At 38.6% G+C, this 26,690-nt stretch overlaps 1 protein-coding gene across 2 annotated transcripts in view; it reads left to right on the forward strand.

The window, feature by feature from the left end:
* Positions 1-26,690, forward strand: part of SLC30A6 (solute carrier family 30 member 6) — a 54,928-nt gene that overhangs the window by 15,623 nt on the left and 12,615 nt on the right. For both annotated transcript variants that reach the window (XM_053588042.1, XM_053588043.1), the window contains exons 3-11: positions 1,749-1,833; positions 2,932-2,974; positions 10,063-10,128; positions 15,478-15,558; positions 16,244-16,279; positions 17,022-17,116; positions 21,465-21,513; positions 21,820-21,939; positions 25,855-25,957. In XM_053588042.1, the coding sequence (XP_053444017.1) occupies positions 1,749-1,833; positions 2,932-2,974; positions 10,063-10,128; positions 15,478-15,558; positions 16,244-16,279; positions 17,022-17,116; positions 21,465-21,513; positions 21,820-21,939; positions 25,855-25,957 (678 nt within the window). The remainder of the gene's footprint in view (positions 1-1,748; positions 1,834-2,931; positions 2,975-10,062; positions 10,129-15,477; positions 15,559-16,243; positions 16,280-17,021; positions 17,117-21,464; positions 21,514-21,819; positions 21,940-25,854; positions 25,958-26,690) is intronic.

The raw sequence follows: 26,690 nt of genomic DNA on the forward strand, positions 1-26,690 counted from the left end.
TTTTTGAGCCTTGTCTCAGGTCTTCCCGCTTATTGAACTTCTAAACCATGGTAATTTTCCCCTCTTTTGCCATACTGTTTCATACAATTTATTATTTGGTAAATAATCAAGTACTGTTCCTTTTTGAACACAGAGTCTCTGTTGCCCTGGCTAGAGTGCTGTAGCCTCAGCCTAGTTCATAGCAACCTCTAACTCCTGGGCTCAGGTGATTTTCCTGCCTCAGCCTACTGAGTAGCTGAGACACAGGCGTGTGCCACCATGCCTGGCTAATTTTACTGTTTTTAGTAGAGTCAGGGTCTCACTTTGTTCAGACTGGTCTTGAACTCCTGCTCTCAAGGGCTCCTCCTGCCCTGACCTCCCAGAGTGCAAGGATTACAGATGTGACTTTTTATTTTATTATCTTTTTTTGAGACAGAGTCTCAGTTTGTCACCCTTGGTAGAGTGCCATGGCATCACAATTCATAGCAACCTCAAACTCTTGGGCTCAAGTGATTTGCTTTCCTCAGCCTCCTGAGTGCCTGCCACAACGCCCGGCTATTTTTTGGAGATGGGGTCTTGCTCTTGCTCAGGCTGGTCTCAAGCCTGTGAGTTTAGGCAATCTACCTGCCTCTGCCTCCAGAGTGCTAGGATTACAGGTGGGAGCCACCGTGCCCGGCCTCTGAGTAACTTTTTATTTTGATATAATTTCAGACACATGTATTAGAAGATTAACATAAGGAACAGCTTTATGCCCTTTACTGAGACTTACCAATTGCTTATATTTTGCCCCTTTGTTTCATCATTGTCTCTATGTACATATTTAGAGAGACAAAATGATCTATATGTATTTGCATATTTTTTCTCAACTATTTGAGAGTTTCTGTGTCTGAATTTATTTTCTCTTTAAAAGTTTCCCAGCAGGGCGGCCCCTGTGGCTCAGTGAGCAGGCCGCCGGCCCCATATACCGAGGGTGGCGGGTTCAAACCCGGCCCGGCCAAACTGCAACAAAAAAATAGCCGGGCATTATGGCGGGCGCCTGTAGTCCCAGCTACTCGGGAGGCTGAGGCAAGAGAATCGCGTAAGCCCAAGAGTTAGAGGTTGCTGTGAGCTGTGTGACGCCACAGCACTCTACCAAGGGCGATAAAGTGAAACTCTGTCTCTACAAAAAAAAAAAAAAGTTTCCCAGCTTGTTGCCTGGGGCTCAGTGGTTAGGGCACCAGCCACATGCACCAGGGTTGGTGGGTTTGAACCCAGCCCAGGCCCAGTAAACAGCAGTGACAACAGGGTGGCGCCTGTGCTCAAAGGAGTAGGGTGCCAGCCCCATATGCCAGAGGTGGCTGGTTCAAACCCAGCCACGGCCAAAAACTGCAAAAAAAGAAAAAAAAACAGTGACAACAACAACAAAAATTACCAGGAGTTGTGGCGGGCACCTGTAGTTCCAGGTACTTGGGAGGCTGAGGCAAGAGAATCACTTAAGCCCAAGAATTTGAGGTTGCTGTGAGCTGTTATGCCACTGCACTCTACTGAGACATAGTAAGGCTCTGTCTCGAAAAAGAAAAAAAAAAATTCACTTCTGGAACTATTCTTTTAGGTTTATATATTATAATAACTTGGTGAAAATTTTGGTAAATGTAGAAAGCAAGACACAGACTTTGTGAAGGAAGTTGTGTTTATTCCTTCAAATACCAGAATATGAATTTCAGCAGCTTGAACAGACCCAGTGAAATTTATCAATACTGTACAAATAAGAGTGATTTTCTTTTTCACAGTCCTGGAAGATACTGCTCTTTGGTGCAATAAACTTGGCATGTACTGGCTTCCTGCTTATGTGGTGCAGTTCTACTAATAGTATAGGTATGTCACAATTTTTATATTTATGGAGTTAATTATTAGTTTCACTTTTATTTTTCTGATTTTAAGTGAAGATGTATCTTCCTTTACATAGAAATTGCATTGTCAAATGTATAAAACTCAAATGATTTAAATGAGAGAATGTATTTAAAACTGCCCTGTAGGCTATAGTTTCATTGATTTGTTAGGATATTATCATTTTAATGAGCTGTTATTTAAAAAAAAACTTTAAATCTATTTGTGACACTGAGATACCTTTTTAAGGTGTGATAAAACATTTATATAGTTCATAAGTAAGATTTTGATTTTGATTTTATTTGTTTTTCCTTAAAAAGAGACTCCTAGGGTGGTGCCTGTGGCTCAGTGAGTAGGGCACCGCCCCATATGCCAAGGGTGGCAGGTTCAAACCCAGCCCTGGCCAAACTGCAACAAAAAAATAGCCGGGTGTTGTGGCAGGCGCCTGAAGCTGGCAGGTTCAAGCCCGGTCTGGGCCTGCCAAACAAGGACAACTGCAACCAAAATATAGCCAGGTGTTGTGACAGATGCCTGTAGTCCCAGTGGCTTGGGAGGCTGAGGCAAGAGAATTGCTTAAGCCCAAGAGTTTGAGGTTGCTGTGAGCTGTGACACCATGGCGCCTTACAACATAGTGAGACTCTGTCTCAAAAAAAATGAGACTTCTGTAATTTTTTGTGTCTTAGGTTTTTATGCACCACTCTTTTTCTTCTGCTTTTCAAATAATACATTTAAAATACTACTGAGAGTGCTCCAGTTGCACAATCGGTTAGTGCATGGTAGTGATGATAAAATGCTACTGGATGACAGAAGCAGGCAGAAAAATGGTCACAAAGCTTTTGAGCATTTGCTGCTCCATTTTTCCTGATGGAGAAATCAGTTTCTAAATGAGTTTTCTAATAACTTTGGCTACCTATATTTATCATTTCAAATTTACCATATAATTGCCAATATATGAGATTGAACAGTGATTCAAAACTTTCTATTGTTAATGGATACCCCTGGTGTGAACAATTTTGGTGACTTGCTTTTTTTTTTTTTAACAAGGGATTCAGTAACATTATAATCAGTCTTTTTGTTGTTTTGCAGCTTTAACTGCTTATACTTACCTGACCATATTTGATCTTTTTAGGTAAGTTTAAAAAACTCTCTTTAATGTTCTAGTGCCAATAAGGAATTTGGTGCTCCAAATTTACGAAAAAGTTTTCTTTGCTTAAAGGGAAGTAATCTACTAAATAAGTAAATAATAATCAACACGGAACATATGTGTTATAAAACAACAATAATTGGAGACTTAATGATAAGAAAATATGACATTTACATAATAACAGGAACGATAAATAACTCGAACATAAACTTAATAGGGTGTTTATTCTGTGTAAAGAAAACTTCAATATGATTTTATACGAAAAAAATGACAATAGAATGGTAAACCATGTACTTAGACAGTAATACTTGAAATCATTTAAAAAATCAATTCTTTGGGGCGGCGCCTGTGGCTCAAGGAGTAGGGCGCTGGTCCCATATGCCAGAGGTGGCGGGTTCAAACCCTACCCCTGCCAAAAAAAAAAAAAGAAAATCAATTCTTTGGTGGTGCTTGTACTCAGTGGGTAGAGTGCTGGCCACATACACCGAGGCTGGGGGTTCGAACCGCCCCGGGCCAGCTAAAACAACAATGACAACTTCAATCAAAACAATAGTTAGGCATTGGGTGGTGCCTGTGGCTCAGTGAGTAGGGCACTGGCCCCATATATCAAGGGTGGTGGGTTCAAACCCAGCCTCAGCCAAACTGCAACAAAAAAATAGCCGGGTGTCGTGTCAGGTACCTGTAGTCCCAGCTACTTGGGAGGCTGAGGCAAGAGAATCGCCCAAACCCAGGAGTTGGATGTTGCTGTGAGCTGTGATGCCATAGCACTCTACCGAGGGTGATAAAGTAAGACTCTGTCTCTAAAAAAAATAATAAAATAAAACATAGCCCATTGTGGTGGGCACCTGTAGTCCCAGCTACTTGGGAGGCTGCAGCAAGAGAATAGCTTGGGCCCAAGAGTTTGAGGTTGCTGTGAGCTGTGACATCATGGCACTCTACCCAGGGCAACAGCTTGAGACTTTGTCTTAAAAAAAAAAAAAAAAAAAATCAATTCTTTCACCTGTTTCTCAGTGGTTAGGGCGTCAGCCACATGCCCTGGCGCTGGTAGGTTCAAACCCACCCCGGGCCTGCTAAACAAACAAAAACAATAAAGGGGCATTATGGTGGGCTCCTGTAGTCCCAGCTAATAGGGAGGCTGAAGCAAGAGAATTGCTTGAGCCCAAGAGTTTGAGGTTGCTGTGAGTTGTGACTCCACCGTGCTCTACTGAGGGTGACAAAGTGAGACTCTGTCTCAATTAAAAAGAAAGAAAGAAAGATCAGTTGTTTCTAAGTTAATTAAACTAGGCAAGGTTATTCTAAGGTTATGTGAAAAAATGAACAGAATAGAGGGTGAACAGTAGGCGAATTTACTGTGTGATAAATGACACAAAACTCAAAAGCCATAAAAGAAGATAGTGATAATCCTATTATATATAAGTTCTAAAATCCAGGTAACAGGTATCATCATAAACAGAAAATAACCTGAGAAGATATTTGAAATTTGTATCTCAGACAAAGAGCTAATTTTGCTAATATTAAAAGGGCCTGACAATTTAATAAGGTGAAGAAAAAGGACAAAAAGGAAAGAGAGAAAGAAAAAAAATTGTAACACTTATAGAGAGAGAGTTCACAGAAAAGGAAATAGAAATAACTCTTATAAAAAGTTGCTCAGGGCGGAGCCTGTGGCTCAGTCGGTAAGGCGCCAGCCCCATATACCGAAGTTGCTCAGGCACAACTTTTGGGTCAGGGACATAACTACAAGAGGGACTCTACCTAACAAAATGAAATATTTTGACCTGGTTATTTGTACCCTCACATTGACCTGGAATAAATTTACTTTTCAAAAAAAAAAAAATTGTTCATCTTCACTAACAGTAAGACTAATACAAATTAAAATTACTCTGAAATGTTATATTTTGCCTATCGGTTGAGAAAGATTAAAAAATTTGTGCATGGGCGGCGCCTGTGGCTCAAGGAGTAGGGCGCCAGTCCCATATGCCAGAGGTGGCGGGTTCAAACCCAGCCCCGGCCAAAAAAATAAAAATAAATAAATAAATAAATTTACATTTAAAAAATTTGTGCATGTGAACCTCCACCTGGATTCAAGTGATCCTCCTACCTCAGCCTCCCTTCCAAGTAGCTTGGACTACAGATTTATGCCACTACACCGGGCTAGTATTTTCTTTTTTATTTTATTTTATTGTGTTTTTTTTTTTTTTTTGAGACAGTCTCACTATGTTCCCCTGGGTAGAGTGCCATGGTGTCACAGCTCACAGCAACCTCAAACACTTGGGCTTAAGCAATTCTCTTGCCTCAGCCTCCCAAATAGCTAGGACTACAGGCGCTGGCCACAATGCCCAGCTATTTTTGGTTGTAGTTGTCAGTGTTTTTTGGCAGCCCAGGTTGGATTCGAACCTACCAGCTCCAGTGTATGTGTCTGGCACCCTAGCTGCTGAGCCACAGGCGCTGAGCCTGTGTTTTCTATTTTTAATAGAGACTGGGTCTTGCTCTTGCTCAGCCTACTTAGGGTCATGATCATAATTTACTGCATCCTTGAACTCTTGGGCCTGAGTGGTCCTCCCACCTCAGACTCCCAAATACCTGGGACTATAGGTGCATGCCACCATGCCCAGCTAATTCTTCAATTTTTTATAGCAAAAGGGTCTCGCTATATTGCCCAGACTGATCTTGAACTCCTGGCCTCAAACCGTCTTCTTGCCTTAGGCTCCTAAGGTGCTGGGATTATGAGGTATATTTCTGGAGTCTCAGTTCTGTCCCATTGATCTGTATGTCTGTCTTTATACCAGTACCACCAGACTTGATTACTGCACCTTTCTAATATGTTCTGAAATTGGGAAATGTGAGTCTTTCAACTTTGTTCTTTTTAAATCTTGTTTTGGCTAAGCAGGCACTCTTATATATTGTTGGTGGGAATATAAATTGATACCACATCTGGAGGTCAATTTGGTAATATCTATCAAATTTGTAAATGCCCATAACCTTAAACCTAGCAATTCCTTTTTTAGGAATTTATGCTATAGATATATTTCATATGGTTAAAAATGAGTTGTGTTATTTAGTACAACAGATTGGAAGCATTCACTCTCTGAATGATAAATTATGGTACATATGTACTGTTTATGGTACGTATGTTACATAGGAGTCTCAAACTTGAGCATACATCAGAAAAACTTGGAAAGTCTTGTGAAAATATGGATTGCTCTATTTTCAGAGTTTCTGATTCAGAAGGCTTAGGGTGGGGCCCAAGAGTTTACATTTCTAGTATCAGGTGAAACTAATACTTCTGATTTAAGGACCACACTTTCGAGAAGCACTGGTCTGCATAATGAATTATTAGGTAGCCATAAACAATAAGGGAAAAGCTTTACTTACTTTATTTTATATTTACATGGAATAAATAGAGGTAATAATGAGCAGAAAAGGCAGAATACACCAGTGTGAATACACCAGCTGCAATTTGTACTAAAAGAGAAGAAGGAATACAAAGAATACACGTACACATACATACACACATCTACACACTACACTCACTTACTTATGTTTGCATAAATATTTATGGAAAGGATAAACGAGAAACTAATAGTAGTGGTTGCCTCTGAGGAGGAAGACTCAGTGCCAGAAGGACAAGGTTAGAGTTTTCCCACCTATATCCTTGTGTAAATTTTGAATTTTAAATTCTGTATAAATATAATACTAATTCAAAAATAAATAAATGCAATTTAAAATGTTACTTAGGGGAATAGTTATTAATGTTACCAATCATATTTGATAATAAATAATAGTAAAATAAAAAATAATAAAATGTCTCCCCTGTTGTCTTGAAGTTTGTGAGAAAACCTTTTTCACTTAATTTGAAGAGGTTTCTTTCTTTCGAAGCTTTTACTTTTCTATATGAGTCAAGTATCAATATATAACATTTCAGAAAAAAGAAAGGTGTAATTTAGGCTCCTGTAGAGCTTTACTAACATTAAAGGCACAAAAGAAACTGGATAGCTCATTTTACAGTACTAAAAATTTTAATAAATTCTACTCAGTATAGTTTTACATACAGGTGTTAGAAATATGTTTTAAAAGAGAACATTAATAGGTAATATTAAACTAGAAATTAATGAGAATTGATTTATACATATAAGTAAAATTAAATGTATTAAATGAATTCATTGAAATGTAATAATGAATGGGTGCTGATTTATTAGATTTGTATAGTAATGGGAAATAAACTAGATCAATATACTATATTTCATCAAATATTAGCTATGAACAGTTATAAAACAAATAATTATTTTAGGGCTAGACGTGGTGGCTCACACTTGTAATCCTAGCATTCTAGGAGGCCAAGGCAGGTGGATTGCTTGAGCTCATGAGTTTGAGACAAGCCTGAGCAAAAGCAAGACCCTGTCTACTAAAAAATAGATAAACTGGCTTGCTCGGCACCCATAGCTCAGTGCTTAAAGCTCAGGCCACATTATTGTACCCTCAAGGAATCCCCAACAATAAAAAAAATAATAAAAAAAAAGCTCAGGCCACATGCACCAGGGCTGGTGGGTTCGAACCCAGCCTGGGCCTGCTAAAACAACACTGATGACAACAACAAAAAAATAGTTGGGCACAGTCCCAGCTACTTGGAAGGGCTGAGGCAAGAGAATCGCCTAAACCCAAGAGTTTGAGGTTGCTGTAAGCTATGATGCCACGGCACTCTATCAAGGGAGACATAGTGAGACTCTGTCTAAAAAAAAAAAAAAATTATACATTCTCAAGAAAGAGAAAGATGCTGTCAATTCAACTGTGTTACACCATAAATAGTAAGACTCATCCAAAACCAAGATTATTAAAATATGAAAAGTAGGCTCAGTGCCTGGAGCTCAAGCGGCTAAGGCGCTAACCCACATACACCAGAGCTGGTGGGTTCGAATCCAGCCCGGGCCTGCCAAACAACAATGACAACTACAACCAAAAATTAGCCAGGCATTGCAGCAGGTGCCTACAGTCCCAGCTACTTGGGAAGCTGAAGCAAGAGAATCACTTAAGCCCAGGAGTTGGAGGTTGCTGTAAGCTGTGATGCAATGGCACTCTACCCAGGGTAACAGCTTGAGGCTCTGTCTCAAAAAAAAAAAGAAAAGTATACTTCTTAAAATTGATGAACTATAATAAAGGTTTCAGAGATTTTTAATCATTTTCAGACACATTAAATAAATTTTTAGGGTTTCTTGTTATTGATGAATCTCAGCCACATTTGTAGTATGTTTAGTTTACATACATGATTTTAAAGAAAAATTTTATAATTTATAATTCAACCTTCAGTAGTATATTCCTGGCCTGGGTGTGGTACTTCACATCTATAATTCCCATTTCAGGAAGCCAAGGTGGGAGGATTTCTTGAGCCCAGGAGTTCAAGACCAACCTGAGCAACATAGACCCCATCTCTACAAAATATTCTTTCAAAATTAGCTGGGCATGGTGCAGTGCACACAGGTGGTGCACACAGAGCCCCAGCTACTCAGGAGGCTGAGATAGGAAGATTGCTTGTGCCCAGGAGTTTGAGATTGTAGTGAGCTATGATCATGCCACTGTGTTGCAGTCTGGGTGACAGAGAAGACCTCATCTCTTTTTTTTTTTTTTTTGAGACAGAGTCTCATTATGTCACCCTCAGTAGAGATTATGGTGTCACAGCTCACAGCAACCTCCAACTCTTGGGCTTAAGCGATTCTCTTGCCTCAGCCTCTCAAGTAGTTGGGACTACAGGTGCCCGCCACAATGCCTGGCTTTTTTTGTTGCAGTTGTTTAGCTGACCAGGGCCGGGTTTGAACTTACCACCTTCCATGTATGTCCCTGGCCCCGTAACCACTGTGCTACGGGCACCTAGGCAAGACCTCATCTCTTATTAAAAAAAAAAAAAGGACTTGACACCCATGGCTCACTGGTTATGGTGCCGGCCACCTACACCAAGGCAGGTGAGTTCAAACCCAACCTGGGCCTGTTAACAATGACAACTACAACAACAACAACAACAACAAAAATAGCTGGGCATTGTGGTAGGCGCCTGTAGTCCCAGCTACTTGGGAGGCTGAGGCAAGAGAATCACTTAAGTGCAAGAGTTAGAAGTTGCTGTGAGCTGTGGTATGGCACTCTACTGAGGGCGACATACTGAGACTCTCTCTAAAAAAAAAAAAAAGAATGGAGTGCCTTAGTTCCAATTTCAAATTTTCCCAGAGCAGGATTTTGGCCTAGCTTAGATCAGATGCTTCAAGTGTCTACCTGTGGATGAGTCAGCTGTAGCCAGGGCACAGGGTCATGTAGGAACGTATCAGTTTCTACTATAAGTATGTAAATGAGGAAATAAATGAGAGACAGTTAATGACTGAGAGAGAAGGAATTGAGACAGCCTAGTGGCTCCCTGACTCATGGAACCTTTTATATTCCAATATAAGGATTATGAAATATCTTGACTTTGATGTGTTCAGGATCCGTATGATAGGAGTATGTAATAAGATTTTCATTAGATAATTATAAACCTACTTAATTGGGTCTAAAACATAGTTGTCACCTGAATTTCATACTGTAATGAACGAAAAGAACATTCGTGGTGTAGTGAATCTCCATGCTACTTGGAAAATTAACATAATTTTATCTCATCCAGAGTATTGTCAGAATGTTATTAATATTTAGTTTAACTTTTAACAATGATTAAATAAAGCTTATCAAAGTTAAAATTTACTGTATTTGCCTAGAATAAAATATATTACCATTATTATTATTGTGTCTTTATTAAGCATTCTCAGTTATGGAAACCACTTAGGGTGGATAACATTGTATAGAGAAAGTATGAATTTAGGTTCTATTTAACTGATTTAATGAGGTATTGTAACTCTTTTCTTCACCTAGTAGTTGCCATCTTTCAAGTATACCATGTGTTCGGATGCTCATGTGATTAGATTATAAATTATTGGTATTAGTTTTGTTCATCCAAACACTGACAACTTTAAACAGCTTTGGAGTTCTGAAAATGTAATTTCTCTATGCATTGTTCTTTTCTAGTTCTGGTTCTAATACTAAATTGTTATCTTTTTACTTAGTTTAATGACATGTTTAATAAGTTACTGGGTGACGATGAGGAAACCTAGCCCTATCTATTCATTTGGGTAAGTGCAAATTATTTTATTATCTGCTGACTTATGGCTATTATAAGTTAGTTCAGTAGGCAGTGAAGAGCTAACTGACTTATTTCTGGGCAATAAATGCTGCTTGCTTAGTCAAATAATGGTTAACTAGTGAAAGTTGTTAGAAAAGCATCTTCCAAGGGGATTCTAGTAAAGAAATGGAATATTTGAATATAAATCATATCGGGTGGCGCCTGTGGCTCAGTGGGTAGGGTGCCAGCCCCATATACTGAGAGTGGCAAGTTCAAACCCAGCCCCGGCCAAACTGTAACAAAAACTAGCCAGGCATTGTGGCGGTCACCTGTAGTCCCAGCTACTTGGGAAACTGAGGCAAGAGGATTGCCAAGAGTTGGAGGTTGCTGTGAGCTGAGACACCACGACACTCTACTGAGGGTGAGAAAGTGAAAAAAAATATATATATATATATATCATACTAAAATAAAACTTTCACATTAGGTTCTATTATACTTTATAAAACAAATATTAACACATAGTGTTCACATTAAATTCTTTAATATTTTGTGCATCTCTTACTTAGAGAAAGTATGAAGGATTTTCATGTCAGTGTATCTTTTAGATGTTAAAGTCAATGTGATATGGTTTAATATTATATGGTGGTAGAGATGGATTTTAATCTAAGACTTCAGATTTGTGATAGCAATGGACTTACAAAGAATTTGAAATTTGTTTGCATAATTTTTTTTTTTTTTTGAGACAGAGTCTAACTATGTCGCCCACAGAATGTGGTGACGTCATAGCTTACAGCAACTTCAAACTCTTGGGCTCAAGTGATTCTCTTGCCTCCGCCTCCCGAGTAGCTGGAACTACAGGCGCCCGCCCTCCAGCTCCGGTGTTATGTGGCTGGCGCCCTAGCCACTGAGCTATAGGCACTGAGCCATGTGAGTAGGGTGCCGGCCCCATGTTACTGAGGGTGGCGGGTTCAAACCTGGCCCCAGCCAAACTGCAACAACAACAACAAAATTACTGAAAGTTGAAAGTTAACAGTTTATCTTATCTCAGAGGGTTTTTTAACTTAAAGAATGCAGATTTAAAGAAACAGCTTGAAAAAATTTTCTTTAGTAAAGTAACTTTTGTTTTTCTTTTGTAGTTGTTTTTGTTTTTTGGAGGCAGAGTCTCTGTCTCCTTGGGTAGAGTGCCATGGCACATCATCTTGCCTCCCGTGTAACTGAGACTGTAGGTGCCTGCCACAATGCCCAGCTGTTTTTTGTTGTTTTTTTTTTGTTCCTTTTTTTAGTAAAGACAGGGTCTCAATTTTACTCAGACTGTTCTCCAGCACCTGAGCTCAGGCAGTCTTCCTCCCTTGGCCTCCCAGAGTGTGCTAGTATCACAGGTATGAGCCATCTCGCCTGGCCAAGTAAAGTAACTTTTGTATCAAACTTACCTTTCTCCACCATAATATTCACTGGGATTATATTCTTTTTTTTTTTTTTTTTTTAGTCAGTATCCTACTATGTTACCCTTGGTAGAGTGCCCTGGAGCCACAGCTCACAGCAACCTCAAACTCTTGGGCCCAAGCAGTTCTCTTGCCTCAGCCTCCCAAGTAGCTGAGACCACAGGCGCCCTCCACAATGCCTGGCTATTTTTTTTGTTGCAGTTGTCATTGTTGCTTAGTTGGCCTGGGCTGGGTTTGAACCCACCACCCTCCATGTATGTGGCTGACACTGTAATCACTGTGCTATGGGCGCTGAGCCAGGATTATATTCTTTTAAACAGAATAAGATTTTATTTATTTAAACAGTGGGGCAAAGGAAGCATGAATTTTTTTTTTTTTTGCAGTTTTTGGCTGGGGCTGGGTTTGAATGATAACTGGAACAAATAATAGCCAGGCATTGTGGCGGGCACCTGTAGTCCCAGCTTCTTGGGAGGCAGAGGCAAGAGAATCGCTTAAGCCCAAGAGTTTGAGGTTGCTGTGAGCTGTGATGTCACGGCACTCTACCCAGGGCAACATAATGAGACTCTGTCTGCCCCCTTCCTCCCCCAAAAAATGGAATCTTACTTTGTTACCCATGCTGGAAGGCTGGAGTGCAGTGACACAATCACAAATCACTCTAGCCTCGAAGTCCTGGGCTCAAGTTATCTTTCTGCCGCAGCCTCTGGAGTAGCTAGAACTACAAGTGTACTCCACCAAGCCCAAAGCCTAGCTAATTTTTAAAAAAAATTTTCTTCGTGTCCAGGCACAGGAGCTGACGTCTGTAATCCTAGCACTCTGGGAGGCCAAGGTGGGTGGATCGTCTGAGCTCAGGAGTTCAAGACCAACCTGAGCAAGATTGAAACCCCATCTCTACTAAAAATAGAAAAACTAGCTGGGTGCTGTGGCAGATGCCTATAGTCCCAGTTTCTTGGGAGGCTGAGGCAAGAGGATCTGTTGAGCCCAAGAGTTTGAGATTGCTATGAGCTATGACACCAGGGCTTTCTACCCATGGCAATGGAGTGAAACTATGTCTTAAAAAATAAATAAATCTTTTTTAGTGGTAGGATCTCACTTTGCTGCCCCAGGATGGTCTTGAATTCTTTTGGCCTCCCATGATCCTTCCACCTTGACCTCCCAAACTGCTGGGATTATAGGTGTGAACCACTGCACCTGACCCAGTATTCTGAGTTCTATCCTTGCACATTAGTTTTGCCTGTTTTTGAGTATTGTAGAGATAGGGTTACATTATACTCACATGTAGCAGTTCATTCTTATTCATTGTTCTAATATTCCATTATGTAAATATACCACAGATTTTTTTATTTGTTTAACTATTCAAGGACATTTAGGAGATTTTCAGCTCTCATCTACTATAAATAAAAAACTTGTGAACATGTCTTTTGGTGCACATGTGTGTACTCATTTATGTTAGGTACATATTTTTTTGGTAGAATTAGGTAGGATTTACATGTGTTCATTATTAGGAAATAATACCAGTTTTCTAGTGTTGTTTTACCAATTTATACTTATACTGACAATGTTAGAATTCTAATTGGTTTATGTCCTTACCAACAGTTGTTATTTTTTATTCAGAAGTCATTGTGGGGTATACAATGCTGTGACATACTTTTGTGTATATTTATTAACCATTTAGATGAATTCTTTTCTTTTTTTGTTTAGAATCTTTTTTTTTATTTATTGTTAAATCATAGCTGTGTACATTAGTGCAATCGCCTGTACCCATTCTAAGATGCACCATAGATGTGGCCCCACCCATTACCCTCCCTCCACCAAAACCTCCCCCCTCCCTTCCCCTTCCTTGGCCCTTTCCCCATAGTCTTGTGCTGTACTTGGGTTATAGTCTTCATGTGAAAGCTATAATTTAGCTTCATAGTAGGGCTGAGTACATTGGATACTTTTTCTTCCATTCCTGAGATACTTTGCTAAGAAGACTATGTTCCAGCTCCATCCATGTAAACATGAAAGAGGTAAAGTCTCCATCTTTCTTTAAGGCTGCATAGTATTCCATGGTATACATGTACCACAATTTGCTAGTCCATTCGTGGGTCGATGGGCACTTGGGCTTCTTCCATGACTTAGCAATTATGAATTGGGCTGCAATAAACATTCTGGTACAGATGTCTTGGTTATATTGTGACTTTTGGTCTTCTGGGTATAAACCTAGTAAAGGAATTATAGGATCAAATACATGAATTCTTCTGGGAAATGCTTGTTAGTGTCTTTTAGCTGTCCTGTCTTTTTCTTATTAATCTGTAGTTCTTTTTCAAAATTTTTGCAAGGCTGAGTACAGTGACTCGTACCTGTAATCCTAGCACTCTGGGAGGCTGAGGCGGGTGGATTGCGTGAGCTCACGAGTTTGAGACCAGCCTGAGCAAGAGTGAGACCCTGTCTCTAAAAAATAGGCAGAAGTTGTGGTGGGCAACCTCTTGTAGTAGTCCCAACTACTCAGGAAGTTAAGGCAAGAGGATCACTTGAGCCCAAGAGTTTGAGGTTGCTGTGAGCTATGATGCTGTAGCACTCTATTGAGGGGGACAAAGTGAGACTCTGTCTCAAAAAAAAACAAACTGTCACAGCCTCCCGAAGTGTAAAGTGATTACAGTTGTGAGCCACTAGACATGACATATAGGAGTTCTTTGTGTGTGTGTATAGATATCTTCTTGTTCTCCCAGATGCCTTTGTTTTAATGATATCTTCTGATAAGTAAAAGTTTCTAAATTAAATGATAAATTCATTTCATCAGTCTCTTCCTTTCTGATTGTTACTTTTTGTGTACCTGTTGAGAACTCTTGGCTTCCCTCAAGGTCATAAAGGTATTCTGCTCTGTTACCAGCTAGAAGTCTTATTGTTTGACTTTTCATAGTTGGGCTTATAGTTCAACTAGAATTAATTTTTTACATGATATGAGGTAGAGATTCAAGGCATATTTGCTTCCGTATAAATGGGGAATTATCCTTTCTCTACTGCTTTTATGTGCCACCATTTTCATAAATCAGGTGACTGTGTGTGTATATATACATACACACATGTGTCTGTTTCTGGATTCTCTTTTCTGTTCAACTTGGTATATCTTTCATTACATTAGTACTGTACTATGTTTATTGTAACTTTGAAAGAAGTGTAATAAAATATCTGGTAGTACAACTCTTCCAGCTTTGTTCTTCTTCAAGATTATTTCCTTTATATTTTACATTCCATATGGATTTTAATATTAGCTTATCAATTTCCACAGTATCATTGGTGCATTTACATACTGGTTTTTCATATTTTTTTTATAACTGGTGCCTAAGGCAAGTTGGATCAATTACATGCTAGCTATTATTATAATAATGATTACTTCTCGAAAAATAAGGGCCATAAGTGGGTCCTGGTAATTATACAAATATGCACTTTTCCTCCCAGAGTATTACAGGGGTACACGTGTTTTGGTTACATGATTTGCTTTTGTGCAGAATATGTTCATTGTGCCAGTTAGGAGTGAATTCACCTAATACCTCTTCCCCCTTCCTATCTACTGGATTGCTATTGAGTGTTACAGCACTCTTTTTAATTTGTGATTTTCATTGTTTGTTATCCTTCTAGAAACTCTGTCATCTATTCTGACAGTGTTTGGCTCTAAGCAGAATGTACATACGTATGTTGAGTGAGGGAATAGATGAATGTATTAGCTCTAGAATTACCACAGTTATCCAAATAGGAGACCGGCGCCTGCCTCCCCCCACCCCCGCCCGTGGGAGAAGAGCTCACCGGGTTGGTTTTGATCTAATATACGCATGCATCCCCCCCGCGAAGGGGGAAATAGATGAATGTAAATACATTTAAGAGAGATTAGTTTATGAACCGAAAGAATCATGGTGATCTAATTAAATTTCTGATTTCAGGTTTGAAAGATTAGAAGTCCTCGCTGTATTTGCCTCCACAGTCTTGGCACAGTTAGGAGCTCTTTTTATATTAAAAGAAAGGTATGTTTGTGTAAAATGTTCTAAATCCCACCTAGGACACCTTTGGGAACATGAAAGAAACCAGTGAGACTTATCTGGTTAGAAGGGTATGCAAATTAAGATGAACAGTGCTAGACTTTTGATAGTCTAATCCCTTCACACTTCAGACTTCTCTCCCTTACTTTTACTTCTTTTATAATATTTCCTTCTTTCTAAACTCGGCCCTGTCCAAAACTTCAACAACAACAACAATAAAAAAAAAATAGTCGGGCGTTGTAGCAGACACCTGTAGTCCCAGCTACTCCGGAGGCTGAGGCAAAAGAATCGCCTAAGCCCAAGAGCTGGAGGTTGCTGTGAGCTGTGACACCATAGTACTCTACCAAGGGTGACAAAGTGAGACTCCTGTCTTAAAAAAAATTTCCTTCTTTGATGCTACTAAATTCAATCATAGGTAGCTGTGAATGAAAGAGATTCAGTCAGACATGTTTTGATGCTTAGTACAAATCCATTGAAATAAGTTTGGTACCAAAAGATTGACATTACATATTGAAGATAATTCATGAGTCTCCTTGCGTCATCACTGCTAACAATCACTAGTTGGCTATAGTATTAAAAAACATTTGTGAAATTTAAGGTAGATTAATTATTATATTTAACAAAGCTTTTAATTTTTTAATTTATAGAACTTATTTTTTTTTTCTTTTAGTGCAGAACGCTTTTTGGAGCAGCCCGAGATACACACGTGAGATTTTATTTTTGACATAATATATACTTTACTATTAAGTTTGATTACTAATTGATGTATTATTAAATAATCATTACTTTGGCCAATATCAGAGTTCAGAGTGTGGCAATATAAATTTTTACTGATGTTTCAAAAATAAAATCCCCCAAACCCAAGATGACTTTTCCTTTCTTTTTTTTTTTTTTAAACCTAAAATGGTTCCCAGGTCTTTGATGCTTTTATAGTGCTCTGAAAGGGCTTTCTGTCTTGGCTTCAAGTCTCTCATTATTTCTAGACCTAGGTCAGCACACTAAGCCAGCCAGCTCCCTCTAGTCTTCTAAATTTTCAACATTTGCCTTCAAAATCTTTTTATAGCACCTATAGAAAAGAGAATTGTGTTTGTCAACCACATTGTTACCTACTATACAGATCTTCCATATTCTAATTAATTTAATTCAGATTAGTCTGACTTGTCCAGTGCATTGTAAACCAGATACCACCAGCATTTATAACAGCAATTATTTGTAAGAATATATTGTTATTGCTGAGAGTCCTTTCTTGTCCTGTGGAAGATGGTGCAACGGAAGACAAAACTTGGGGCTAGAAACCAAGTTCATATTCTAGCTCTGGAAATGCAAACCATTGAAGCAGACTGCTGTACCTTCTCATCTCTCCATCTCTATACATACTTAAATTACATATTGGTATTACCAAAAATAATAATAATAATAAAAGTAAATGTTATTGTTGTTCTTTTTAGGGGAAGATTATTAGTTGGTACTTTTGTGGCTCTTTCTTTCAACCTATTCACAATGCTTTCCATTCGGAATAAACCTTTTGCTTATGTTTCTGAAGGTATGTTTTACGCTTATTACTTATTAATAATAATAATCCAATTAATCTCTCATGAAAACAAGTTTTCTGTTTGTCTCATTAACTCATAAATCACTAAAAAAGTCTGTTCTGAAAAGAAGAGAGAACTAGCCCAAAGGTTCTCAAGTCTTGTGTAAGTAGAGAATGATAAAACAAAATCTCAATTAATTCAAGATTTAAAAGAACATATTATTTAAAAACAGGCAGGATTGACTTAGGTATTAAATTACATAAGATGAAAAATTACATTTACAAATAACATGAAGGAGAATGAGATTTTAGGTGTGTAATTTACTTAAGAAAAGCCTATTGTAAGCATTTTAGAAGCACCAGTATATTTAGAATAGTTGATGTGATAATAAAAATAATTATATTCCGTTAATTAAATAAGTTCCCAGGGGTCCAGTTGTGGTGACTCACACCTATAATCCTAGCACTTTGGGAAGCCAAAGCTAGTGGATTGCTTGAGCTTAGGAGTTGAGACCAGCCTGAGTAAGAGTGAGACCTTGTTTCTACCAAAAATAAAAAAATCCACTGGGCATTGTGGTGCATGCCTAATAGTCTTAGCTACTGGGGACTCTGAGGCAAGAGGATCACTTGAGCCCAAGAGTTTGAGATTGCTGTGAGATATGATGATGCCACAGCACTCTACCCAGAGTGACAGAGTGAGACTGTCTCAAAAAAAAAGTTCCTAGGTACTTCTCTTTGGCAATGGTGGATTGGCATGTACTTGCAAATAGCAAAACTTTCTTTTTTTATTTTTTTGAGAGAGTCTCACTTTGTCACCCTCAATAGCGTGCTATGACATCATAGCTCAGAGCAACTTCAAACTTTTGGGCTCAAGTGATCCTCTTGCCTCAGCCTCCCAAGTAGCTGGGACTACAACTGCCTGGCACAACACCCAGCTAGTTTTAGAGTATCACTCTCGCTGAGGTTGGTCTTGAACTCCTGAGCTCAAGCAATCCACCCGCCTTGGCCTCCTCGAGTGTTAGAATTACAGGCATAAGCCACTTTGCCTGGCTGCACAACTTTATTTCTTTTGAAATAGTCTTTCATTTTCAAGTCTTTATAACATTAGACTGGATTTTTTACTTGATCTAAATGGTCTAATTATTGACATTTTCCAATAATTTCAGTGTTTTGGGATTCTGCTTTGTCAGAAAGAGTTAATTATTAATTAAGGAAGAGAAATGAGGTGAAAACAAAAGTGGAATGTGTGCATAGGGCCACACTTCAAAGCATAGAGAAGCAGAGATAGGTGAGCATCTTTTTAGGCCTTACTTGTTTGAACACTAGAATAGTCAAGAGATGTCTTATATGCCCATTCAAGTTTATTTATTTGTTTATTTTTTTGAGCCAGAGTTTTACTATGTCGCCCTCAGTAAAGTGCCATGGCATCACAGCTTGTGGCAACCTCCAACTCCTGGGCTTAAGCGATTCTCTTCCCTCAACCTCCCAAGTAGCTGGGACTACAGGCACCCGCCACAACGCCCAGCTATTTTTTGTTACAGTTGTTTAGTTGGCCCAGGCCAGGTTTGAACCCGCCATCCTCGGTGTATGTGGCTGGTGCCGTAACCACTGTGCTATGGTTACCGAACCAGGTTTAAGCAACTTCATGAGTGTTATGAAAATGAGTATATTTGTATATTATTTGTATGAAATAAAGAAATACTGCATAAACTAGAAAATTAAAGAATGACACCTAGATTTTTTTGAAGAAAACTTTTTATATAGCTGGGCATTGTGGCAGGCACCTGTAGTCTCAGCTATTTGAGAGGCTGAGGCAAGAGGATTGCTTGAGCCCAAGCATGTGAGCTCTGAGGATGTCACGGCACTCTACCCAGGACAATAGACTGAGACTTTCTCTCAAAAGAAAAAAAGAAAAGAAAAAAACTTTTTATAAATTATAAAAGTAGTATAATACTCACTCTAGAATTTTCTATAAGTTATGAAGATTTATTTATTATTTATTTATTTTTTTTTTTTAGACAGAGTCTCACTTTATCACCCTTGGTAGAGTGCTATGGTTGTCACAGCTCACAGCAACCTCAAACTCCTGGGGTTAAGCGATCCTGTTGCCTTAGCCTCCCTGGTAGCTGGGACTATAGGCTATTTTTTAGAAATGGGGATCTCGCTCTTGCTCAGGCTGGTCTCGTACCTGTGAACTCAGGCAGTTTACCCACCTTGGCCTCCCAAGTGCTGGGATTACAGGCATGACACTGTGCCCGGCCAGTTACAAAGATTTAGAAGCACTCTCTCTGTAAAGACCAGAAAGACACAGGAAAGAAATACTGATAATCTCATGATTTAGAGATAATATCTGTTAACATTTCTATTTTATTCCTTTCCATTTTTTATACATATATATAATTTTATATATTTAGAATTGTATGTATTTACAGTTTTATGTCTGGCTTTTTTGATAACATTATTTCTTGAGTATTGCCTTTCATTAAATGCTCTGTAAATAGAAATGATTTTTGAAAGCTTATATAATCTGTTATATGAATATTTTAAATATTATTCTTTCACATTTTTCTAACTATGCTTTTTATCAATAATGCTGTACTCAGCTTCTTTTTTTTATGTTTAACTCCTTGCCATGTAGTAACTCAGGCTCTTTGTATTAGATTTCTTGTCTGCATTTCTGATTCTTTATTTAGGATAAATTCTGAGAGAAGGAATTATGAACTGGATTGAAAATCTAGTATTTTTGCTGGGTATAGTGGTGTACATGTTTAGTCCCTGCTACCTAGGAGGCTGAGGTAGGAGGATCACTTGAGCTCAGGAGTTTAAGGCCTGACTGGGAAACACAGTGAGATTGCTTTTAAAAAAAAAAAAAATCACCAACATGCAAATAAAAAATGTTATTTTTTTTCTTTTTTACATATGACATGGGTATAGAAATATAGTATTTTTTGATGGCGCCTGTGGCTCAGTGAGTAGGGCGCCAGCCCCATATGCTGAGGGTGGTGGGTTCAAGCCCAGCCCCGGCCAAACTGCAACAAAAAAATAGCCGGGCGTTGTGGCGGGCACCTGTAGTCCCAGCTGCTTCGGAGGCTGAGGCAAGAGAATCATGTAAGCCCAAGAGCTGGAGGTTGCTGTGAGCTGTGACGCCACGGCACTCTACCAAGGGCAGTAAAGTGAGACTCTTGTCTCTACAAAAAAAAAAAAAAAGAAATATAGTATTTTTTAAAGGGTTTGGTATATGTTGTGAAATTTATTTCCAGAAAGATTATCTAGTTCGTGTTTTCATTAGTTGGAAATGAAGTTTCCTAGAAACATCAAGACTTATGATCTTTGAAATTTGAGTAGGAAAAAAATATTGACAAAGAGACACTTTCTGTATGCCAGGTACTGCTAAATGTTTTACATATAATGATCCATTTAATTCTTCCCATAACTATATGAAGTAAATTATTTTATTATCTCTATTTTATATTGAGGCATGAAGAGATTAAATTCCTTATCCAGCACCACACATCTGTTATGGACAAAGCTGGAATTTGAAGCCAGGAATTCTGGCATCAGTCTTCTCTTAGTTGCTTCTTCTTCTGTATAGGGCTTGCCAATCTTTTTTACATCATGGTACACATAAAAACATGAATACTTTTGTAGTACCCTGGGATAAATGGAAGAGGATGCTTGATTCTGGAAGCTACTTATCAAGAATGGTAACTGGCAGGTGTCTTTGGCTGTACCTAGATCCCTACCTGGCTTTTTCGAGAGCTAAGGGAAATAATAATTGGTATGCAGCTTAAGTATCCCTTATCCAGAATATTTGGGATAAACATAATATTTCAAATTTTTGACTTTTTATTTTTATTTTTTTAGATAATGGGATATTTGCATTGTACTTAGTGACTGAGCATCCCAAGTCTAAAAACATGAAATCCAAAATGCTCCAATGAACTTTTCCTTTGAGTGTCATGTTGGTGCTGAAAAGTTTTGGATTTTGGAATATTTTGGATTTCAGACTTTTCAATTGGGGATGCTCAGTCTAACCTATCACCCATATTCAGCACACTGGTTAGAAAGTTCTGCTTTACAATATAAAGAACCATTAAAACTTCAAATTAATAGTAACAATGACATATCTAAGCTCACTAATTCCTTCAGGTCAACTGTATGTTTTAGTTGAAACTGCTTTTGACTTAACATCTTAAGAACATAGAAGAGGAAAAACTTCTAGATTTGAGGAGTAGCATGTCCTTTTGTAATATTATACAGTCACTGACTGCCAAACTTATTTTTAAAATTAAAAAGCTGAAGTATTTCTGGTAGTGTTTTTTTCTTCTGTATAGATAATTTAAGCATTTTCTTCTTAAAGCTGCTAGTACGAGCTGGCTTCAAGAGCATGTTGCAGACCTTAGTCGAAGGTAAGATGTTACGGAGTTTTGTGACATGCATAATATAAAAGGAACACATAAGATGCATCTATCATGGGAACTTACATTATTCACTGCTGAGGTGACTACATGAATCACACAAATAAGATTTTTATTCTTTTTTTATTTTTTCTTACTTTTTAATTGATACAAAAAGAGACCTTTCTGAGTGAAAGCACTTTGTTCGCAAAGCTTTCTTTAAGAAATGTTATGTGATACTACAATACAAGTTATCTTTTGCAAGATTTTCATCAGTATTATATGAGTTCTACTAATGCATACTTTGTTTCTTTATAGCTTATGTGGAATTATTCCAGGACTTAGCAGTATCTTCCTTCCCCGAATGAATCCATTTGTTTTGATTGATCTTGCTGGAGCATTTGCTCTTTGTATTACATATATGCTAATTGAAATTAAGTAAGTATTTTTTATTGCTATCATATATGTTTCAATTCCTGGGGTCTTAAGATTAAGGGCATCAACAGGATGGATGGGTTCAGGCTTCTAGCATTTTTGCTTCTGACCTGTGTAACTTCGATCCAGTCTTTTCGTCAAGTGTTTTCACTTAAGGGGATTTGCTTCAGTATTTCTTACCACAGTCTATAAGGTAGAGTGGAAAACTATTTAAATTCTCTACTGCCGACCTGCTGAGTAAAACAGAGAAGAGGACACTAAGAGAATTAAACCACAGCTGCTGAGAGAAAAGAAGTGGAAGTAGGTGTGAAGCAATTTGTAAAAATAAAGGCTCTACTATGAAATACCTTATCACATATGGTTCCTTGGCTACCTACTTTTTAATATTGGTTTGCTAGACTGTGTCCTTAATTATTCTTATTTTGCATATTCTCTTTATTATTATTTTTTTTTTTTGCAATTTTTGGCTGGGGCCAGGTTTGAACCCACCACCTCCGGTGTATGGGGCTGGCGCCCTACTCCTTTGAGCCACAGGCGCCACCTTGCATATTCTCTTTAAAAAATTACCTGTAATTATTTGTTTTTATTTGCTACCTCTATGGGACTCCCAAACCTTTATTTCTCACCTAGATCTCTACTGAATTCCAAAAGGCATATCTTCCTGATTTCTGTTCATGTCTACCTCATCTGAACCTGTTTTCTCCGATCTCCAAAACTGTCTTTTTCCTATATTTTTTGTCTTAGAGAATGCTATCTATTTAGGTATACTTTAAAAAAAAATGTGTTAAAATACACATAAAGCTTATCCCTTTAACCATTTTTAAGTATACATTTCAGTGGCATTTAGTGCATTCACATGGTTGTGCAACTATCACTACCATTTATCTCTGGAGCCTTTCATCATCCGCAGCTGAAACTCTGTTAAACAGTAACTCCCGATTTTTATCTCCTCACGGTCCTGGAAACCACCATTCTACTCTGTCTCTGGGAATGTGACTACTCTAGGTACCTCTTAGAAATGATCATATAGTATGTTCTTTGTGTCTGGCTTATTTCACTTAGCATAATGTTCTCAAGGCTCATCGAGTTGTACCATGTGTCAGAATTTCCTTTCTCTTGACGGCCGAATAACATTCCATTGTATATACATGCCACATTTTTTACCCACTCATCCACTGATGTACATATAAATTGTTTCTGTGTTTTATCTATTGTGAATACAGCATAGGTATATGATAAATCTGTTTGAGTCCCTGCTTTTAGTTCTTAGTGGTAAATACCCAGAAGTGGAACTGCTGGATTATACGGTAATTTTATATTTAATTTTTGGAGGAGCTCCAGTTGATTCCTTTTTTTGTTTTTATTTCTTTTCTTTCTTTTTTTTTTTTTTAAGAGATAGGGCCTCACCGTGTTGCCCAGCCTGGCTTCAAACTCTTGGGCTCAAATGATCCTCCCACCTACACCTCCCAAGTAGCTGTGACCTCAGGCATGCACCACGGCACCCAGCTTGCATTTTTTTTTTTTTTTCTTTTGAGACAGAGCCTCAAGCTGTCACCCTGGGTAGAGTGCCGTAGCATCACAGCTCACAGCAACCTCCAACTCCTGGGCTCAAGCGATTCTCCTGCCTCCGCCTCCCAAGTAGCTGGGACTACAGGCACCCGCCACAATGCCCAGCTATTTTTTGGTTGCAGCTGTCATTGTTGTTTGTCAGGCCCGGGCTGGATTTGAACCTGCCAGCTCAGGTGTATGTGGTTGGTGCCTTAGCCACCTGAGTCACAGGCACCAAGCCCCAGCTTGCATTCTTAAATACCTATTTCTCCTCCCTCCTCTCCTTTCCCCCTTCTCCAAGCCAGTTCTAATTGGTCACCACATCTTATGTAATATTTCCTTAATGTTCATTCATATCTTCTTTTCCATTATCATTGCTTCTATCCCAATTAAGCCCTTTATCATCATTTCCTTGGCCCAATTAGAATAGCTTTCTGGTTTACTAATTTTTATTCTCACCCATCCCTAGTTACCTTCTAGTTTGCTGTTAATGTGATCAGATTGTTAATTTGGACACAATATTTTCCTATTTCAACACTCTCCCCTTTGCATATTTGTAAAAACTGTAAGTTGTTAGCATGGAGTCCTGTGTAGTCAAGACCCCTACCATCCATCTATCTATCTACACCTATTTGTGGTTTCATTGACACATCAGGATTTTCATGCTTTTGCACATGCTGCTTTCACTCATCTTTGAAGGCTCAGCTTTAAATGTTACCTCTTCTTTTTATATTTAGCCTTTTGGAATACTCAGTTCTTTGTGCGGCCATGGTACCCTGTAGACATTTTGACTTTAGTATCTATAGAGCTTTATTATGTTTTCTACATATGTATCTCCTGCTTTACTAGAGCAAGGAGTATGTCTTCTTCATGTTCATATTCCCAGCATGTGGGAAAAAGTAAATAAAAGTACATAATCATCTTGTGACCATTGGCAGTTTGATCTGTCTTGCAAATAAAAAAACTTCAGGCTAAGCTCATTGGCTCACACCTATAATCCTAGCAATCTGGGAGGTGGAGGCAGGTGGATTGCTTGAGCTCGGGAGCTTGAGCTCACCCTGAGCAAGAGTGAGAGCCTGTCTCTACTAAAAATAGAAAAAATAGCCAGGTGTTGTATCAGGCATCTAGAATCCCAGTTACTTGGGAGGCTGAGGGAAGAGGATTGATTGAGTCCAAAAGTTTGAGGTTGCTGTGAGCTGTGATGCCATGACACTCTACCCAGGGTGACAGAGTGACACTCTGTCTCAAAAAAATAAAATAATGAAATAAAGTGAAATAAATAAAATACTTTAGCACAGTTTAAACTATTGATGTCAGCCATAGTGTTACTATAACACATTGCTGCAGAATATCACCTTGTGATATTTCTGGGGCATTTTCAAATTGGCTTAGCGCTTGTAGCTCAGTGGCTAGGGCACCAGCCACATACACCAGGCTGGTGGGTTCGAACCCAGCTGGAGCCTGCCAAACAACAATGACAACTACAACAAGAAATATCCAGTGTTGTGGTAGGCGCCTGTAGTCCCAGCTACTTGGGAGGCTGAGACAAGAGAATCGCTTGTGCCCAAGAGTTTGAGGTTGCTGTGAGCTGTGATATCATAGCACTCTACTGAGGGTGACATAGTGAGACTCTGTCTGAAAAAAAAAAAAAAAGAAATTTTATCATTATTTATAGGAAAATTGATAGAATCTCTGTTGTATTTCCTGTTAGGCTCTATCAAAATTTGGAGTTTTTTATTTGTCTGTCTCAAGCAAGTGAATATATTTGAAAACTTTCTAGTTGACAAGTGAATTGACTGAAAAATACATAGGGGAGAAAAGGTCACTTTTAAAAATATTTTTTTGGGCAGCACCTGTGGCTCAATGGGCAGGGTGCTGGCACCACATACTGAGGGTGGCAGGTTCGAACCTGGCCCCGGCCAAACTGCAACAAAAATAGCCGGACATTGTGGCGGGTGCCTGTAGTCCCAGCTACTCAGGAGGCTGAGGCAAGAGAATCGCCTAAGCCCAGGAGTTGGAGGTTGCTGTGAGCTGTGACACCACGGCACTCTACCGAGGGAAATAAAGTGAGATGCTGTCTCTAAAATAAATAAATAAATAAAAATAAAAATATATCTTTATGCTAGTTAACATAATCATTAGTTATGTTTCCACTAAACTTTGCCAGGAGCACTGTTGGGTTTTTTTTCCCCCTCTTTGAAATTCTCTGTTGCCAGTGGTGGCCAATTGTGATAAACAGTTGTATTGCTTAGTCCTGTTGCTTTTTTTTATTTTTTGCTTAGTCCTGTTGCTTTAGATAATTAATAGATTGAATTTTAAGATGCCCAGTGAGACATACATTTAAGATTTAGAATTGTTTTTTCCTTCTAGCAATTATTTTGCTGTAGATACTGCCTCTGCCATAGCCATTGCCCTGATGACATTTGGCACTATGTACCCCATGAGTGTGTATAGTGGGAAAGTATTACTACAGGTAAGGTTCTTCTTTCAGTGCATATACTTAATATTAGCCATACTCTTCTATCAGATTATAAAATTGTATGTGTGGCTCAACGCCTATAGCTCAGCAGCTAGGGCGCCAGCCACATACACTGAGGCTAGTGGGTTCGAATCCAGCCCAGGCCTGCCAAACAATGACAACTACAACCAAAAAATAGCCGGGCTTTGTGGCTGGCATCTGTAATCCCACCTGCTTGGGAGACCAAGGCAACAGAATCACTGAAGCCCAAGAGTTTGAGGTTGCTGTGAGCTGTGACACTACAGCACTCTACCCAGGGCAACAGCTTCAGACTCTGCCTCAAAAAAGAAAAAAAACTTATATGTGTTTTACCAGATTATAAAATTTGTAGCTACTGGAGGTCTCTGTTAGGAATGAAGTCAAAATAGTAATCTCTGAAATTTGTATAATAAGCTAAGAATGAAATGAGATTTCATTAACCCATAAAATCCAGGGTCCAAATCCTGCTGTTTTTATGTGTCACAAAATCAGGAATTTGAACTTATTTGCCTCTCCTAATGTTTCAAGTGAAAATAGCGTTACTATAAAATGTTTTTAGATATTTATTTTCCCTTAGGTAATGTGCTTTGGCTATTGTATGAACAGGTTATAATTGTTTTGTTATTTCCTGCCATTGGATCAGTGAGACTTTTTTATTATTATTATTTTCTTTTTGAGACAGAGTTTCATTATGTTGCCCTCGGTAGAG

The sequence above is a fragment of the Nycticebus coucang genome, chromosome 4 (assembly GCF_027406575.1).
Source record: "Nycticebus coucang isolate mNycCou1 chromosome 4, mNycCou1.pri, whole genome shotgun sequence".
In the NCBI taxonomy this organism is placed as follows: Eukaryota; Metazoa; Chordata; class Mammalia; order Primates; family Lorisidae; genus Nycticebus; species Nycticebus coucang.